General features: G+C 60.9%; 1 protein-coding gene across 1 annotated transcript; it reads left to right on the forward strand.

The window, feature by feature from the left end:
• Positions 1-208: 208 nt before the first annotated feature.
• C3 (complement C3) lies at positions 209-16,782 on the forward strand. Its single transcript, XM_075026834.1, has 40 exons — positions 209-279; positions 1,051-1,243; positions 1,779-1,938; positions 2,234-2,304; positions 2,385-2,479; positions 2,561-2,643; positions 2,728-2,818; positions 3,215-3,317; positions 3,517-3,637; positions 3,973-4,088; positions 4,358-4,504; positions 5,227-5,439; positions 5,536-5,730; positions 6,146-6,307; positions 6,384-6,513; positions 6,724-6,795; positions 7,531-7,731; positions 7,988-8,099; positions 8,432-8,517; positions 8,865-9,004; positions 9,087-9,299; positions 9,586-9,652; positions 10,012-10,098; positions 10,187-10,390; positions 10,642-10,717; positions 10,795-10,954; positions 11,109-11,204; positions 11,348-11,498; positions 11,611-11,774; positions 12,301-12,459; positions 12,977-13,127; positions 13,271-13,322; positions 13,553-13,640; positions 14,089-14,178; positions 14,668-14,773; positions 15,084-15,173; positions 15,435-15,521; positions 15,657-15,740; positions 16,096-16,231; positions 16,539-16,782. Exons 1-40 carry the CDS (start codon positions 209-211, stop codon positions 16,678-16,680), a joined length of 4,965 nt encoding a protein of 1,654 aa, XP_074882935.1. The 3' UTR covers positions 16,681-16,782.
• Positions 16,783-18,341: the final 1,559 nt, after the last annotated feature.

Here is an 18,341-nt window from a genome sequence, read left to right on the forward strand (position 1 = left end):
AGGGCTCTGGGCAGACCCTCCCTAATCCCCCCACCCAGGTGGACCCAGACGTTTGCCCCCCCCCCCCCTTTCTATAGGGGTGGACCCTGGCGTCCAGGGCGCTGGTGTGGGTGGACCCAGTCGTCTGGGTGCTGGTTACCCATTAACCAGTGGCGCCACCATAAAGGGACCCCCCTGGACCCTCCCGTCTCCATCCCCCGCTACAGCCATGGGGGCTCCGGTGCTGCCCCTCTTCCTCGGCCTCCTGCTGCTGCATGCGGCACCCACCTATGCCAACATGTGAGTCACTGGGACCCCCCCACCTATGGGACACCCCCCCCAGCCTCGGGATCCCCTATGGGACCCCATCACCCATTGGACTCCTCTTCTTGCACCCCCCCGCCTTGGGGTGCACCCTGGGATCCCCCAACCCATTGGACCCCCTCTTCTGGGACACCCCCCCTACCCCACCCATGGGATCCCTGCACCCTGAGATCTCCTCACCCATGGGATCCCCACCCATAGGACCCCCCTGGCTGGGACCCCAATGGCTGAGACCCCCTCCCCAACCAAGACCCCCTGCCCCAGATGGAACACCCGTGGTGGACCCCCCCTCCACAGCCAGGACCCTCCACCCTAAATTGAGCCCCCCCCGTATCCAGGACCCCCAGAACAAAGACCCCTGTGTCTGGGACCCCTAACCTACTAGGACCTCCCTACCAGGGACCCCCAACCTACCAGGACCCCCCTGACCAGCACACCCCCCCCCCCCCGATGGGACCCCCCTTTCCAGGACAGCCCCCACCCAGGGTTGGGTGGTGGAGGGCAATGGGGGGGATATTGGGGTGCAGCGGAGGATTTGGGGTTGCTTCAGGCCCATGGGGCACATCGGGGGGGGGTCTCTGGGGTGCTGTGGGATCCCCAGGGTGCTGGGTGCTGTCAGGGACAGATCAGGGGGTCCCTAGGGTGCTGTAGGGACAGATTGGGGTGGGGTTCTGGGTGCTGTGAGGTCCCCAGGGTGCTGTGTGGGGGGGCTCTGTAACAGCTCTCCATGATGGCCGGTGTCCCCAGGGTGACGATGGTGACACCAGCGGTGCTGCGGCTGGAGACGGAGGAGCGGGTGGTTCTGGAGGCACCGGGGTTGACCACTGCCACGGAGGCCACCCTCACGGTGCAGGACTTTCCCCTCAAGCGCCACGTGCTCTACAAGGTCGGAGTGTCACTGAGCCCTGCCGAGGGCATGTTGGCCACCACCACCATCAAGGTATGTCACCACCACCACCCCCCCCCCCCCGTCACCTCCCTACCGGTCACTGCCCCCTCCTGCCTCAGGAAGTGTGGCCCATGAGGCTCAACCCTATACGAGATGCTGGAGAATCTCCACAGAGCTGGTGGGACCTAGGGGGGGATGGCCACCATGGAGTCTTTGGGGATGGCCACCACGGGGTCTTTAGGGATGATTGCTCTGAGGTCCTTGGGGACAGTCACCCGAGGTCCTTGGGAACAGTGACCCTGGGGTCCTTGGAGATGGTCACCCTGTGACTAGAGGATGGTCACCTGTGGGTCCATGGGAGTGGTCACCTCTGGATCTTTGGGGACAGTCACCCCAGGGTCCTTGGAGATGGTCACCCCATGATTAGAGGACGGCCATTCCTGGGTCTTTGATGATGGTCACCCTGGCGTCCCTGGGGACTGTCACCCCGCATCCTCCGCACCCTTCCCTGGGCATGGGTGCCATCTGGTGTCCCCTGCCCGGTCCCTGTGGTGCAGGTGCCACTCGGTGTCCTCTGTCACTGCAGGTGTCGGCCAAGGCACTGCCTCAGAGAACGGGGAAGCAGTTTGTCTCGGTGACGGCACAGGTGGCCACGGTGACCCTGGAGAAGGTGCTGCTGGTGTCACTCCAGAGTGGCTACATCTTCCTGCAGACCGACAAGCCCATCTACACCCCTAGCTCCGTCGGTGTGTTCTTGGGGTGCTGGGTCTCACCATGGCATGTTGGGGTGCTGGTAGCACCTTGGGATGTTGGGTGTCCCCCACAGCACCTTGGGATCTTGGTGGCATCTTGGGGTGTTGGGTCACCTCCACAGCACCTTGGGGTGCTGGTGTGATCTTGGGGTGCTGGGGTCTAGCACCCATTTGGGGACATTGCTCTGGCATCTCCACTGGGATCCAGCACCCATTTTGGGGTCCAGCACCCATTTCTAGATGTCCCTGCACCATCCCTGCTCACCTAGTCCCCCATGTCCCCTCCCAGTGCTCTGCCGCTTCTTCGCTCTGGGCCACCTCATGGAGCCACTGCCCAAGACAGTGATTGTGGAGATCAAGGTGGGTGCCCACTGGGGACGCAGGGACACAGGGACATAGCCACCCATGCCACTGTCCCCAACCACTCCATGTCCCTTCAGACACCTGATGGTATCATCATCAAGCAAGTGCCCGTGTCCTCGCCAATGAAGACTGGCATCTTCTCCCTCAACCACAACCTGCCTGAGGTCGTCAGGTGGGTGCCACCTCCCAGGGTGGCCTGGGGACATCTGTGGCCCCAGAATTGTCCCCTCACCCTGTACCCTGCCTTTTCCAGCCTGGGGACATGGACGATAACGGCCAAATTCGAAGATTCACCAGAACAGGTCTTCAGCACCCAATTTGAAGTCAAGGAGTATGGTAAGGTGGGGTGGGGGTCCCCAGGCACCTGGGTCCCTTGCACCTCTCCTGGATGCCTGGGTCCATTGGGTGTCCACCCCACAGTGCTGCCAAGCTTTGAGGTGGTCCTGGAGCCGGAGGAGAAGTTCCTCTACATTGACCAGAAGGAGGATTTCCGAGTGTCCATCACAGCCAGGTGCGATGGGGACCCCAAAACTGCTCATTTTGGGGGTCAAACCCCCATGGGCGATGGTGTGGGGTGAGATTCCTGCTCTGCTCCTGTGCAAAGTCCCCAGGGATGAGGGGGCGGCACGGGTGCAAGGTGACAGGTTTGAGGGTGATGGGGATGTGGGGAAATGGGATGATGAGAACAGGGGGTGAGGAGGACGCAGGGTGATGGTGATGGAAGTGGCAGGGCTTGGTGGGATGACGTGGACATGGGCGTGTGGAGGGACAGGGTGATAAGGACGTGGGGCAATGGGGTGACAGTGTTGCATGACAAGAGGATGTGGGGATGTGGGGTGACAGTGATGTGGATGTGATGGGGACACGAGGACAGGGTTTGATGGTGACAGTGGTGGCTTGTCCACAGGTACCTGTATGGGAAGCGCCTGCAGGGGACAGCCTTCGTCCTCTTCGGCGTTATGGTGGACGACGAGAAGAGGAGCATCCCCCAGTCCCTGCAGCGTGTCAAGGTGACCCTGTCCTTGTCCCTGTCCCCATCCCTTGCCCCTATTCCAGTCCCCCGTTGAGCTATGTCCCTTGCTGAACTCTGTCATCCCCATCCTCATCCCTGTCTCATCCTGAGCTTTGCCATCCCCTGTCCCCATTCCCATTCCTGTCCCCATCCTGGTCCCCGTGGCTGTCCCCTGTCCCACTAACTCCGTGCCACAGGTGAGCGATGGGGACGGGGAAGCCGTGCTGTCCATGGCCGTGCTGTGGCAGCGATTCGCCAACCCCCAGGAGCTGGTGGGACATTCACTCTACGTCTCCGTCACCGTACTCACGGAGTCAGGTGTGCAGGGGGATCGCAGGGGACACAGGGGACTTGGAGGGATAGGGACAGCAGGGATGCGTGAGGCCACGGGCTGTATGTCACTGTCACAGTTTTCAACAATTCGGGTGGGTGGGGGACACCTGGGCACATGTGGGGATATAGGGGGGTGGGGACAGCAGTGACACATGGGGCTGGGCACATCTGGGGTTGGGGACAGCAAAGGATGGGGAGACGTGGGGTTGGGGACTGCAAGGATGGGGACGCGTGGGGCCACCCGAGGTCAGACAGGGCTGTCCCTGGGGGGGACTGGACGCTGGTGCCGGGTGACATGGCCATTCTCATGGCCACTGCAGGCAGTGACATGGTGGAGGCACAGCGCAGTGGCATCCGCATCGTGACATCCCCGTACACCATCCACTTCACCCACACCCCCAAGTACTTCAAGCCAGGGATGCCCTTCGATCTGACGGTAATGGCATCTGGGGACGGGGATGGGGACGGCGGTGGCATTGGCCCAGGACCCCCATGGTACCAGGGTCCCCAGCATCGCGATGGGGATGGGGCAAGCCTGGGGGTTTGTGGGTGGAGGAGACTTGCGGACCAGGGTCTGTCCCCGTGTCACATCACTGTGACACCTGGAGAGGGCCTGGGGACCGTGGTCTGTCCCTGTGTCACCTGGATGGCACCAGATGCCATGTCCCCATGTAATGTCCTCACGTCACACCACATCCCCTGCAGGTCTATGTCACTAACCCAGATGAGTCCCCGGCTGCACGTGTCGCCGTCAAGGCTGATGGCTTCCAGGGTCTTGTCTCCACCCAGCGTGATGGCACAGCCAAGCTGGTCCTCAACATGCCGGCCAACAGGGACGCCGTCCCCATCACTGTGAGTGGTGATAGGTACTGGGGTGACCTTGGGACTGGGGTGGCCAAGGTGGCTGGGGACAGGGGTGGGTGAAGTGACCTGGGGACTGGGGAGACAACCAAGGTGGCTGTGGTGTCCAGAACGGCCAAGGGTCAGGGCCACCCCAGTCACCACTGACCAAGGACCAGGATGGCTGTGGTGATCAAGATGTCCAGAGTGACAAAGGACCATGGCCATCCTGGTCACCGTTGATCAAGGAGCAGGATGACTGGTGTCAGGGGAACCATGGTGGCCAACACAATTGGGTTGACCAAGATGTCTAGAGTGATCAAGGACCAGGATGGCCAGTGTCATGAGACTGGCAGAGCTGTCCATAGTGGCCAAGTTGTCCATGGTGGCCTGCAGCCAGGGTCAGCATGGTTCACCAGTGACCAAGAACCAGGATGGCCAAGGGCAAGAGGATGGGAGTGGCAAAGATGTTCAGGGTAGCCAAGGGCCAAGAGGGCCAATGTCAGGGAGACCAAGGTGGTTGAGTTGACCAGAGTGCCCAAGACATCCAGGGTAGCAGAGATGATCAGGTTGACCAGGGAGATGATCACCATTGTCCGAGGACCAGGGCACGAGGGGTCAGGGAGACCAGGACAGCCAAGACCTCTGCGGTGGCCAAGACCTCCATGCTGACCCCTGCCCACGTCCACGCCTCTCCTTTTTGACCAAATGCCACTGTGTCCCCTGTGTTGCAGGTGCGGACGAATCAGCCGGGGCTGCCTCCTGACCGCCAGGCCTCGCGGCAGATGACTGCCGAAGCTTACCGCAGCCAGGGTAATTCTGGCAACTACCTCCACCTGGCAGTGGGGGCCATCGAGCTGCAGCCCGGTGACAACCTTGCCGTGAACTTCCACCTCAAGAGCAACAACAATGCTGCCCGTGACTCCGTCTCGCACTTCACCTACCTGGTGAGCGTCCTTGGCCTCTGCCAAGCGACTGCCCCCCATCTTGTGGACCTAGGCGTCCAGATGCCCGCCAACCCTGCCTTTCCTTGCCTGCCGCAGATCATGAGCAAGGGACGCATTGTCCGTGTGGGGCGACAGCGGCACGAGGCGGGCCAGACCCTGGTCACCATGTCGTTGCCAGTGACAGCCGAGCTCATCCCCTCCTTCCGCATCGTGGCCTACTACTTCGTGTTGCCCAATGAGATTGTTGCCGACTCCATCTGGGTTGATGTCAAGGACACTTGCATGGGCACCGTGAGTGTGTCCCCGCTGTTCCAGGGGTCGGGGGGAGACCCTGGGGGCATTGGCTGGGCCTTGGTGGTGGCTTGAATGACCCTTGAGATGGCACTTGAGGGGCTTGGGGAGCCCTTGGAAGGGCTTAGGTGGTCCTTTAGGGGCTTGGGGGGCCCATGATGGGGACTGGGTGTCACTTAGGTGGTTTGGATGGTCCATGAGGGGCTTGGGCATCTCACGGGGGGTCTTGGGTGGCCCACTGATGGTCCAGGTGGTCCATGGTGGACACAGCCATCAGCTACCCCTAGAGGACTCCAACACCCTGTGGGGTTGGGGTACCCCTATGGGGCAGCTCCTGGGGGGTGTGGTGAAGGATTTTTGGGGGCATACCGTGGACATGACACCCACCCACCCCCCCCCCCCGTGTGCCCGGCAGCTGGTGGTGAAGGGAGCAACGGAGGCTGATAACCGGGTGCACGAACCAGGGACACCCATGCGGCTGCGCATCGAGGGTGACCACAAAGCCCACGTGGGGTTGGTGGCCGTGGACAAGGGCGTCTTCGTCCTCAGCAAGAAGAACAAGCTCACCCAGTCCAAGGTGGGTGCCCGGTCCCCATCCCCACTGTCCCCGGGTGGCAGCAGTGGCTGTCATGGCTGTCCCCTGTTGGCCACAGGTTTGGGACACAGTGGAGAAGAGTGACATCGGCTGCACCCCGGGCAGTGGGAGGGACAACGTGGGTGTCTTTGCTGACGCTGGCCTCAGCCTGGTCACCAGCACGAAGATCGCCACGCCACAGCGAGGGGGTAGGGGACACGCTGGGGACTGGGACAGCCTGGTGTGGCACCTTGGGGATGGGGATGTGGCACTTCAAGGATGGGGGAGTGTGACACCTCAGGGATGGGGGATGTGTCCCCTGAGCTTTGGGATGTGACAACCGATGTCAAGGGGACGTGACACCTGGGTTTGGGGCTGTGGCACTGTGGGGTCCTGACCTGTGTCCTTGCTGTCCCTAGAGGTCCAGTGTTCCCAGCCTGCGAAACGCAAGCGCCGCTCCCTGCAGCTCATCGAGTACAAAGGCACCAAGAGTAGGTGGCACTGGGATTGTCCCATGTCCCCAAGAACACCGGAATGTCCTGTGCCCCTGGGGACACCAGATTGTCCCATGTCCCTGAAGAAGCCAAAGTGTCCCATGTCCCCAAGGGACACCAGAGCGTCCCATGTCCCATTCAATACTGGTGTCCCATGTCCCCGAGGGACACCAGAGCATCCCATGTCCCATTCAGTATTGGTGTCCCATGTCCCCGAGGGACACCCTAGTGTCCCATGTCCCTGAGGGACACCAGAGCACCCCATGTCCCATTCAGTATTGGTGTCCCATGTCCCTGAGGGACACCAGAGCACCCCATGTCCCATTCAGTACTGGTGTCCCATGTCCCTGAGGGACACCAGAGCACCCCATGTCCCATTCAGTACTGGTGTCCCATGTCCCCAAGGGACACCAGAGCATCCCATTTCCCATTCAATATTGGTGTCCCATGTCCCTGAGGGACACCAGAGTGTCCCATGTCCCCGAGGGACGCCAGAGCATCCCATGTCCCATTCAATATTGGTGTCCCATGTCCCTGAGGGACACCAGAGTGTCCCATGTCCCTGAGGGACACCAGAGCATCCCATGTCCCATTCAATACCAGCGTCCCATGCCCCTGGTGATACCACAGCACCCCATATCCCAAAGGACACCAGAGTGTCCCGTGTCCCTGACAGCCCTCAGGCCGGGGGCTTTGGGACTGGGTGCCAGTCGTGTGCTTTGGTGCTGGCAGTGGCTGAGTACACGGACAAGATGCTGCGCAAGTGTTGTGAAGACGGCATGAAGGAAAACCCCATGGGTCACAGCTGCGAGCAGCGAACCAACTACATCCAGGATGGAGAAGCCTGCATCCGGGCCTTCCTCGACTGCTGCAACTACATCAAGGGCATCCGTGACCAGCAGCAGCGCGAGCTCCACCTCGAGCTGGCTCGAAGCAAGTGCTGGGCAATGGTGGGGTGGTGGTGGGGTTGGTGCTTGGGCGAAGCTTAATTGAAGCTTGAGCGAAGGCCGGGTGAACCTCAGGCATCGCTTGCGCTCTCCGTGGGCAATACTTGGATGAATTTTGGGTGAGAGTTGGGTGATGCCTAGACGATGCTTGGCCAAAACAAGGGTGATGCTGGGGTGATAGTGGCTCCGCCCAGGGGCTGGGGCCCTGAGGCCATGGTCGAGAGGGATGCTGCCACCCCCAGGCGAGGCGGACGATAGCTTCTTGTCTGACGAGGACATCACTTCACGGAGCCTCTTCCCGGAGAGCTGGCTGTGGCAGGTGGAGCCGCTGACGGAGCAGCCCAATGAGCTGGGGTGAGCCCTGTGCCCTTGTCCCACTACCCCTCCACCCCATGGCTCAACCTGGGAATCATTACCTCCTCCCTGTCCAGCCCTGGACACTGCCTTGCCCGGTCTGGAGACCAGCTGTGGTCCCCCCCAAGTCTAGACCAGGGCCACTTTGACCCACTGGTGCTGCGTCAGGACCAGCTGTGACACCCTGGTCCAGCTCAGGGGCCATCTACAACACCCTGGTCTAGCTTGGGGACCAGCTATGACCCCTGGTGCTCCAGCTTGGTGGCTAGTTATACCTCCCTAGCCTGGCTTGGGGCCGGCTCTGACCCCTTGGTCGTTCCCGTGCTCTCCAGAATCTCCACGAAGACTCTGCCTGTGTACCTGAAGGACTCCATCACCACGTGGGAGGTCCTGGCCGTCAGCCTCTCACAGACCAAGGGTACGTGATGGAGTAGGAAGGCGTCCCTGGGGATCCAAGGAATCCCCCCATACCTTGGGGGTGGTCCCTGGGACTTGAAGAGTCCCCTAAAGCCTGGCGGGTTTCCTTGGGGTTTGAGGGATCTCCAAAATCTTAGAGGGGTGCATACCACTGGACAGGTGTCCCAAACTTTGGGGAAATCCCCCAAAGCTTGGTGGCAGTCCTTGGGACTTGAGGGATCTCCTAAGCCTTGGGAGGACTCCATGGGACTTGAAGGATCTCAGAAAGCCTTGGGGATGTCCCTGGGACATGAGGGGCCCAGCAAGCCCCTAAGCCTGAACCTGGCGTCCCTGGGGGTCACCCCGCAGGTCTGTGCGTGGCTGACCCCTATGAGATCACGGTGATGAAGGAGTTCTTCATCGACCTGCGCCTGCCCTACTCCGTGGTGAGGAACGAGCAGGTGGAGATCCGTGCCATCCTCTACAACTACTGGACGGACGAAATCACGGTTGGCAGGGGACCCACGCCCAGGCTTTTGGGGGGTTCTGTGGCCACCTGAACCCCACGGCCAACGTCTCTGTGCCCTGCAGGTGCGCGTGGAGCTAATGCACAACCCAGCCCTGTGCAGCGCCTCCACCTCCAAGACGCGCTACCAGCAGATCGTCCGCCTGAAAGCCCAGTCATCGTGGGCCGTGCCCTTCGTCATCGTGCCCTTGCAGCTGGGGCTGCATGACGTCGAGGTGAAGGCAGCCGTTCGGGGCAAGTTCGTGGCTGATGGTGTCAAGAAGAAGCTCAAAGTTGTGGTGAGTGGCCACCGCTGCTCATGGCGTCTCTACCACGTGGTGCCACCTCCATCCCTGAGATGTCACTAGCATGGTAACCCTGTGACATCCGTTTCTCCACTTTCATCCTGGTGTTAGTACCCAAGGGTGAAGAATCCTCCCCCCAGGATTCTCAGGTGGGGTCTCCTGGGCTTCTCCCAGTTTGTCCCATGACCTGGGGGTGCTGGTTTCCTGGACAACCCAGAAAGGCTGGGGAGGGAGGTCCAAAACCAGCCCAACCTTTAGCATTGGACTCTCATCTCTGCAGCCCGAAGGGATGAGGTTGGAGAAGACGGTGAAGATAGTTGAGCTGGACCCGAAGGCAAAGGGGATCAGTGAGTGGCCCTGGCTGGTCTTGGGGATGTCTCAGCCCCACGGAGATGTCCCACTGAGGGAAGGATCTGGGGCATCTCAGGGGACAAGGGAAATCCCACTGTGGGTCTGGGACATCTTGGGGGGGTGAAGGATGGACCAGCAAGGGTAGGACTGGGGCATCCTTGGGGACAAGGGACATCCTACTATGGAGCTGGGGCATCTCAAGGGAGGAGGGACATCCTAATATGGCTCTGGAGCATCCTGAGGGACAAGGGACATTCTACAGCATGTGTGGGGCAGGGCTGGGTCACCTCAGGGTGGAGGGGGACGTGAAGGATTTGGGGTCACCCATCTCCATCCTCGCCTCCCTGCCCTGCAGATGGTGTACAGGAAGAGAAGGTGAAGGCAGGAAACCTCTCTGACATTGTCCCCAACACTGAGTCGGAGACCAAAGTCAGCATCCAAGGTGAGAGCAGGGAAAGGGACAGACATGGGGACAAGCTGGGCGGGGGTGGGACACTCCTGGCTTGACATCTCCCATTCTTCTGGTCCAGGCAACCCTGTGTCCATCATGGTGGAGAAAGCCATCGACGGGGACAAGCTGAAGCACCTCATCGTGACGCCTTCGGGCTGCGGGGAGCAGAACATGATCGGGTTGACGCCCACCGTCATTGCCACCCACTACCTGGACAGCACGTTGCAGTGGGAAAGCCTTGGTGTTCAGCGCCGCACTGAGGCCATTGAGTTGATTAGAAAGGGTAGGAGCATCCCCCAAAGGGTGGGAGCGTCCCCCAGTTTCCTCTCTCGGGGGGGGAAAAATGTCGCCATCATCCAAGGTGCGGAAGCAACTTCCACCTTTGAAGAAGACAAGGGTTGGGTGCTACCAGTTTGCGGATTTCTAGAGCTACTGGTTTGCACTGGAATGTGCTGCGGAGCGGGTTGGTGGCCTGAAGCTATCTCAGCTTGGCTGGGTGCTCCTTGTGTTGGCCAACCACCATCTCCTCACCAGGTTACACCCAACAACTTGCTTTCCGGAAACCCGACAACTCCTATGCCGCCTTCAAGGACCGCCCACCAAGCACCTGGTGAGGGTCACATTGCCACCACCACGTGGGTCTGGGTGACAGGGTTGGACATGACGCTAAGGTCCTCCTGTCCCCAGGTTGACAGCCTACGTGGCCAAAGTCTTTGCCATGGCCATCAAGCTGGTAGACATTGACCCCGAGGTGATTTGTGGTGCCGTGAAATGGCTCATCCTGGAGAAGCAGAAGCCGGATGGGATTTTCCAAGAAGACGCTCCTGTCATCCATAAGGAGATGGTGGTATGGGGGGATCCAAACCCTGTCCCTGCTGATGGCCGAGGCCCTGTTGGCTCTTCTGGAATGAGCTGTGGGGAAAGGACTATCTTGGGAGGACAGAGCTTGCTGTGAAAACCACGATCCTGAGGTTTTTTTCCCCCTCCATTTTGTTATGCAGGGTGGCTACCAGGGTGCCGAGCCCGAGGTGTCACTGACAGCCTTTGTACTCATTGCGCTGCAAGAGTCCCGGGAGGTCTGCAAGGACCACGTCAACGTGAGTGGCCCAGTCCTCAACCCCACATGGGGAGAGGGGGTACAACTGGCACCCGTCACGTAGAAGGACAGTGCTTCAAGACGAGGTGCCCTACCTTTATAGCAGCCACCTGAGAATCCAAACTTACCATCCTTTCTACCCAGAGCTTGGATGGGAGCATCACCAAAGCCGCCGACTACCTTGCCCGGAGGTACCAGTGGCTGACCCGACCCTACACGGTGGCACTGACCTCCTATGCCTTGGCCCTGACAGGGAAACTCAAAAGCGAGAAAGTTCTCATGAAGTTTTCCAAAGGTGACGTCTCACCAGGGGGGACAAAACTGGGGGGTGGGGGAGGTAATTATGGGTTACCTGATGGGGGGAGAAATCATCCCTAGAGGGTGCTGAGGGACCCATGTCACCCCAGAGAGCAAACGCTGGGAGGAACGCAACGCCCGTACCTACAACATCGAGGGGACATCCTATGCGTTGATGGCCTTGCTGCAAATGGAGAAGCCGGAGCTGACAGGGCCGGTGGCCCGCTGGCTTGCCCAGCAGAACTACTTTGGTGGTGGCTACGGATCCACTCAGGTGGGCTACGGACCCCTCTGGCACCCATAGGTGCGGTCCTGGCACCTTCTGCCATGGGGAAGGGGGACAGGGACATAGGGGTTGGGGGCTCTGTTGGGGGTCGAGGGGTCACCGTGTGGCCCTGGGGACTCCAGGGACATGGCATGTCTCCTGGGGGACACCTCTGGTCCCATGGGACCCCTCAGGGCTTGGGGTCACCTCAGGGCCCTTGGGATGCCCAGGGACATGGCATGTCCTTGGGGAACACCCCTGGTCCCACAGGATCTAAAGGGCTTTGTAAAACCCAAAAGGTCTGTCCCTGGGGGACACTCTAGTCCCTGGGGACACCTCCAGATGCTGGGGACCCTCAGGGACACATCCTGTCCTTGGGGGACACCTCTGCTCCATAAGACCCCCAAGGGTATGTTCTAGGTGATATCAGGTGGCCCCAGGACTTGGGGTCACCCTGGGCTCAGGGCCACCCAGGGGACTTTGGGGATGCTCCAGATGGTGTCCCCAAGCCCTGGTGACACAGATGTCCCTGCAGGCCACCATCCTGGTATTCCAAGCGTTGGCCTACTATGAAGTGGCAACTCCACGGCAGCTCGACCTCAACCTTGATGTGTCGGTGCTGCTGCCGCGCCGTGCCAGCGCCATCACCTACCGCATCGAGAACCGCAACGCCCTGGTGGCACGCTCCGCTGAGGTACCGGCACCCTGGTCACTGTTGTCACTGTCGCCATCAGGATGATGGGGATGCAGCACTGCTCGCCCTGCTTTTGATGTCCACGGGATGTCCCTGTCCCTTCTGTGTCTCTTCATGTCCCAGGACAATCTTGTCCCCTTGCTATGGCCTCGGGTGTCCCTGTCCCTTCCATGTTCCCTCCACGTCCTGTCCCCTCTGCGTCCTTCCGAGGCTTGGGAAGTCCCTGCCATGTCCTTCCATGTCCCAGGCTGATCTTGTCCCCTCCGTTGCTGGAATGTCCCTGTCCCCTTCATGTCCCTCCATGCCCTCTGATTTCCTTGTGCCCTCCATATCCTTCAATGTCCCTGTCCCCTTTCTGTCTTGCAGTGCTGTTGTCCCCACCTTGTCCTGGGATGTCCCTGTCCCTTCTACACCCCTCCATGTTCCCACATGCCTCCATGGCCCAGGATGCTCCATTCCTTCCGTGTCCCTCCCAGGGGATGTCCCTGTCCCTCCCCAGCGTCCCCTCTTCTTGCAGACCAAGTTCAACGAGGACTTCACGGTGAAAGCTGAGGGCACAGGCAAGGGGACAATGACAGTGGTGACCATCTACAATGCCAAGGTCCCCGATAAGGACAACAAGTGTGACAATTTCGACCTGCAGGTGCAGGTGGAGGATGTGAACAGAGGTGAGTCCCCCACATGTCCCCCCCACGTCCTTACTATGTCCATCTCTATCCCTCCCCATGTCCTCGATGAGTACCCTCCATGGCACCCCATGTCCCCTTCGATGCCCCCAATGTCCCCTCATTGTCCCCATGTCCCCCCACAGGCAAGGAACAGGAGGGCATCCTCCGCTCCATCAAGATCACCATCTGCACCAGGTAGGACAGGCTGGGGACGTTGGGGACATCAGGGACATTGGAGATAGGAAGAGGAATGGGGATACTGGGGACAGAGACATCAGGGAAAAGGATGGGGAATTTGGGGACAAACGGGGCTCAGCCCCACCTTGTCCCAGAGGGATCCTTGGGAACAGGGACATCAGGGATGGGGATGCTGGGGACAATAAGGCAGTTGGGTCAGGCGGGTGGCCTCAGCCCTGTCCCCACAGGTACCTGGACAACGTGGATGCCACCATGTCCATTCTTGACGTCACCATGCTCACAGGCTTCTCACCTGACCTCCAGGACCTGAAAAGGGTGAGCGCGGGGACATGGGGACACATGGTGGGACCTGGCAGAGACACAGGACCTTGCATCTTTGTGCCATCGTGTCTCACCGTGTCTCCACATCTCCCTAACCCCCATGTGTCCCCTCCATGTCCTTGTGTCCCCACATCCCTACGTGTCACTGTGTCCCCGTATTCCCCTGTGCCACTGCATCCCTGTGTCCCTGCCTTTCCCTCCATGGCTGTGTGTCCCCATGTCCCCTGGTGTCACTGTCCCTGCATCCCCGTGTCCCCCCGTGTCCCCAAATCTCTGCAAGTCCCCTGCATCCTGCCACGGCCATGTGTCCCTGCGTGTCCCATGTGGCCAGCAGCACCGTGTCCCTGTGTGCCCGTACATCCCTGTATCCTGATGCGGTTGCGTGTCGCCACGTGTCCCTGCGTGTCCTGCATGCCCAGTGTCACCGTGTCCCTGTCCCCAGCTCACAGATGGGGTGGACAGGTACATCTCCAAGTTTGAGATTGACCAAGCACAGTCGGACCGCAGCAACCTCGTCATCTACCTCGACAAGGTGGGGATGTGGGGGGCATGGGGACAGCGACAAGATGGGGCAGGGATGGGGACATGATGGGACAGGGACAAGATGGGACAGGGACGGGGACATGATGGGACAGGGATGGAACAGGGAGAGGGACAACGATGGGCAGAGGATGGAGTTGGGGACATGGGCAGGGACAGGATGAGGACGGGGATGAGGATGAAGCTGGGGACACGGGTGGGGACAGGACTGGGACAGGGGTGGGGATGCAGGTGGGGTTGGGGACATGGATAGGGACTGGAACAGGGACAGAGATGGGAATGAAGTTGGGGACATGGATGGGGGCAGAGGTGGGGACAGGAAAAGGGGTTGGGGACAAGGACAGAGACGGGTCCAGGTCATGGATAGGGACAGCATGGGGACATGGCTGGGGACAGGGCCAGGCTGGGGGTTGGGACGCTGACTCCCAGCCTGGCTGACTGCCATCCCTGCGTCCCCGTGTCCCCATGTCCCCGTGCGCAGATCTCACACAAGGCCGAGGAGTGTTTCTCCTTCAGGGCCCACCAGCGATTCCAGGTGGGCTTGATCCAGCCCGCGGCCGTCACCGTCTACAGCTACTACAAGATCGGTGCGCCTCGTGTCCCCTTGTGTCACCCTCAGGTCCCCTCCACCCCCGCACTCTCCTCTGTGCCCCCCCTGCTTCCACAAATTCTCACCTGTGTCCTCCCTCTGTGTCCCCTCCTGTCCCTTTGTCCTACCATGTCCCTGCTGATCTTCTCCCCATGCTTGTGTCCCCATGTCCCCCTAGGTCCCCTTGCATCCCCTGCTGACCCTCTCCCCCCACATGTCACCGCTCTGTCCCCATGTCTCCCACTGGTCCTTTCCCCTTGTGTCCGCCCCCAGCCTCGTGTCCCCCTCATGTCCCTGTGTCCCTGCAGATGACCGCTGTACCCGTTTCTACCATCCGGACAAGAACGGCGGGCAACTGAGCAAGATCTGCTACGGGGACGTGTGCCGCTGCGCCGAAGGTGACATGGGGACACAGGGACATGGGGACAGACTGGGTCAACACTCCTACCATGATGGGACCCATGATTGCCGTGATGGGACCCATGATTGCCATGATGGGACGTGTCATGGCCGTGATGGGACGTGTCATGGCCCTGATGGGACATGTCATTGACAAGATGAGCTGTGTCATGACTGTGGTGGAGACATGTCCCTGCCATGATGGGACATGCCGCTACCGCAGTAGACCTTGTCATGGCCGTGTCCCCGTGTCCCTGCAGAAAACTGCTTCGTACAGCACAAGCAAGACGTCCCCATCACCGTCAACCAACGCATTAAGCGCGCCTGCGAGCCAGGAGTTGACTACGGTGGGACATGGGGATTTAGAGGGACATGAGGAGGAAGGGGGGAGGACAGAGGGGCCCCCCACATGTGGAGGGGCCACCCTGGAGTGAGGGTGCTGTCTAGGGGTGGGGGTGACATGGTGATGTCCCCCTCTCCAGTGTACAAAGTGAAGCTGATGGCAATGGAGCCGTCGCCGACCCATGACAACTACATCATGACCATTCTCTCTGTCATCAAGATGGGTACGAGCACCCCGGGGGTAGGGGACAAAGCCACCCTGAGGGATGTGGTGGGGGTCACCTAGGGATGGGGACAGCCAAGGGGAGGGACACCCAGGTGGGTTGGTGTCACTAGGGTGGCTTGGGGACGCCCAGGTGGGTTGGCATCAACCAGCGGTGCTGGGGACACCCAAATGGGTTGGTGTCACCCAAGGGTGCTGGGGAGACCTGAAGAGAACTGGTGTCATCCGTGGCTGATGATGCCACCAAGGCTGCCAGCAGCTCCCTGGAGATTGTGAGTCCCCACTGCGGGACGTGGGTGTCCCTGTTGTGTTGGGGTGGAGGTGACCTGTCACCGGTGTGTCCTCTCTTGGGACAGGCACCGACGAGGACCCAGCAGGAAGCAACCGGACCTTCGTGAGCCACTGGCAGTGCCGAGACTCTCTGAGGCTCCAGATCGGCCAGGACTACCTGCTCTGGGGGCTGGCAACCGACTTGTGGGCCACCGGCAGCCGGTAGGGACGTGGGGACACGTGTGGGGACACGGATGGGGCTGCATCTGTGGGGACATGGGAGCACAGGAACACAAGACGTGGGACATTAGGGACATGAGTGAATGGGACATGGGGACACAGAGACACATGGACAAGGTGACACTGACACCTGAGTACACAGGCGCATTCCCCCCCCCCCCAAGCCCAAGATTCTCCAGCGTCTCGTACAGGGTTGTGCATCCCATTGTCCATCCCTGTGTGTCATCCCTCCCCTCAGGGTGCCACCCCCTTCTGACCCATGTCCCCTCTGTCCCCTCGCTGTCTCCAGCTTCTCCTACCTCATCGGCAAGGACACGTGGCTGGAGGCATGGCCCTCGGAGGCGGCGTGCCAGGAGGCCGACCTGCAACCCCTCTGCCAGGACTTTGTTGAGTTCGCCGAGGCCATGACCATGTTTGGGTGTCCATCCTGAGCGCGTACCCCCCACCCATGGGTGCCTGCCCCCCCCCCCCCCCGGCTGCTCCCTGTTGCCCCCTCTCTTTTTTTTTTGGGTTAAAAAAAGTCCTTTCTGACAGCCTGGCTCTGGATCTGCATGGTGAGGGTGTCAGGGGGATGTGGGGACTCTGTAGGGGACAATGGGTCATGGGGACATCATAGGGGACACCAGGGTGGTGAGGCCTTCGTAGTTGTTGTGGGGACTTTGTAGGGGACAAGAGGGTGGCGGGGGGGACTCCATAGGAGATGATGGGGCCATGGGGACACCACAGGGGCCATGGGGACTCTGTAGAGGATGACGGGTCTATGGGGATCCTGTAAGGGATGATGGGATCATGGGGACCCCGTAGGGGACAATGGGGTTCTGAAGACTCTGTAGGGGACAACAGAGTTGTGGGGACTCCATAGGGGTCATGGAGACTCTGTGGGTGACAACTGAGTTGTAAGGACCCCATAGAGGACGTGGGGACTCCGTAGGGGATGATGGTGTCATGGAGACTCTTTGTGGGTGTGAGGACCCTGTAAGGGATGACAGAGCCGTGGGGACACTGTAGGGGACAGCGGGGCTGTGGAGACTTCATAGGTGTCGTGGGGACTTCGTGGGGGACAACAGGATCATTTGGGCTCTATGGGGGACATGGGTACCCCATAGGGGACAACAGGGTCTTGGAGGTACCGTGGGGGATGCGGGGACTCCGTAGGTGATGACAGGGCTGTGGGAACCCTGTGAGGGATGACGGGGACTCCGTAGGGAACGACGAGATTGTGGGCACCCCATAGGGGACAACAGGGTTGGGAAAACTCCGTAAGGAACCACAGGATTATGGGGAATGATGTGGTTGTGGGGGTTCCATAGGTGACCGTGCACTCTTGGGAACTCCATAGGGGACCGTGGGGTCAGGAGTCCGTGTGGGGCCATATAGGCCTCTCTGGGACCATATGGGCACCTATGGGACTGTATGGGGCCATACGGGGGGCTGGATGAGACCCTCAGGGTTCAGTCCACGGCGCTCGCCGCGCAGTGCAGCGCCCGGCGTTGCACACCCCTCGGCGCATAGTCCTTGGTGCACGGTGCTGCACGGTTCCCACGGCCTGAACCTCGCTGCAGGGTGCTGCAGGAAACTCGGCGCGCGGCCTCGCCGCGTGGTGCTGCTTGGCGCACGGTGCTGCTCGGCGCGCAGCCCTCGGCGCCGCACGACACTTGGTGCACGGCTCTCGGCGCTCAGCCCTCGGCGCACGGCGCGGTGCACGGTGCGGCACGCCTCGCGGTGCGCGGTGCTGCGTGGCATTTGGTGCGTGGTGCACGGCGCTGCACGCTGCTGCGCGGCGTTCGGTGCAGGGTGCTGCTGGGCACCCGGTGCTCAGCACCCAAGCCCAGCACCCGGTCGTGGTAGGCAGGGTGCCGCAGCCGGTGGTTTCCTGCCTTCCCAGTAAGGCCTCACACGGGCGGCGTTTTCCGGTGACTTATCTGGCGTCCGCAGCCGGAGCAGCCCCGGGCACAGCGGTGCACACGCGTGGGGCGCGCACGTGGGCGCACACGTGGGTGCAAACGTGTGGGCGCACGCCTAAGCGGGGCCGCATGCCTCCCTGCGGCTGCAAACGCGCGTGCACAGGCATGTAGCAGGGGAGCACGAGCGC

The sequence above is a fragment of the Buteo buteo genome, chromosome 4, assembly GCF_964188355.1.
Source record: "Buteo buteo chromosome 4, bButBut1.hap1.1, whole genome shotgun sequence".
Classification (NCBI taxonomy): Eukaryota; Metazoa; Chordata; class Aves; order Accipitriformes; family Accipitridae; genus Buteo; species Buteo buteo.

What these genes read in the sequence shown, in the direction of transcription:
- C3 (XM_075026834.1), top strand. Translation starts at nt 209, where the DNA reads ATGGGGGCTCCGGTGCTGCCCCTCTTCCTCGGCCTCCTGCTGCTGCAT. An exon ending in CTACACCCCTAGCTCCGTCG is followed by an intron (nt 1,939 to 2,233) that starts GTGTGTTCTTGG and finishes GTCCCCTCCCAG; the next exon opens with TGCTCTGCCGCTTCTTCGCT. An exon ending in CAGCCTCTCACAGACCAAGG is followed by an intron (nt 8,518 to 8,864) that starts GTACGTGATGGA and finishes GTCACCCCGCAG; the next exon opens with GTCTGTGCGTGGCTGACCCC.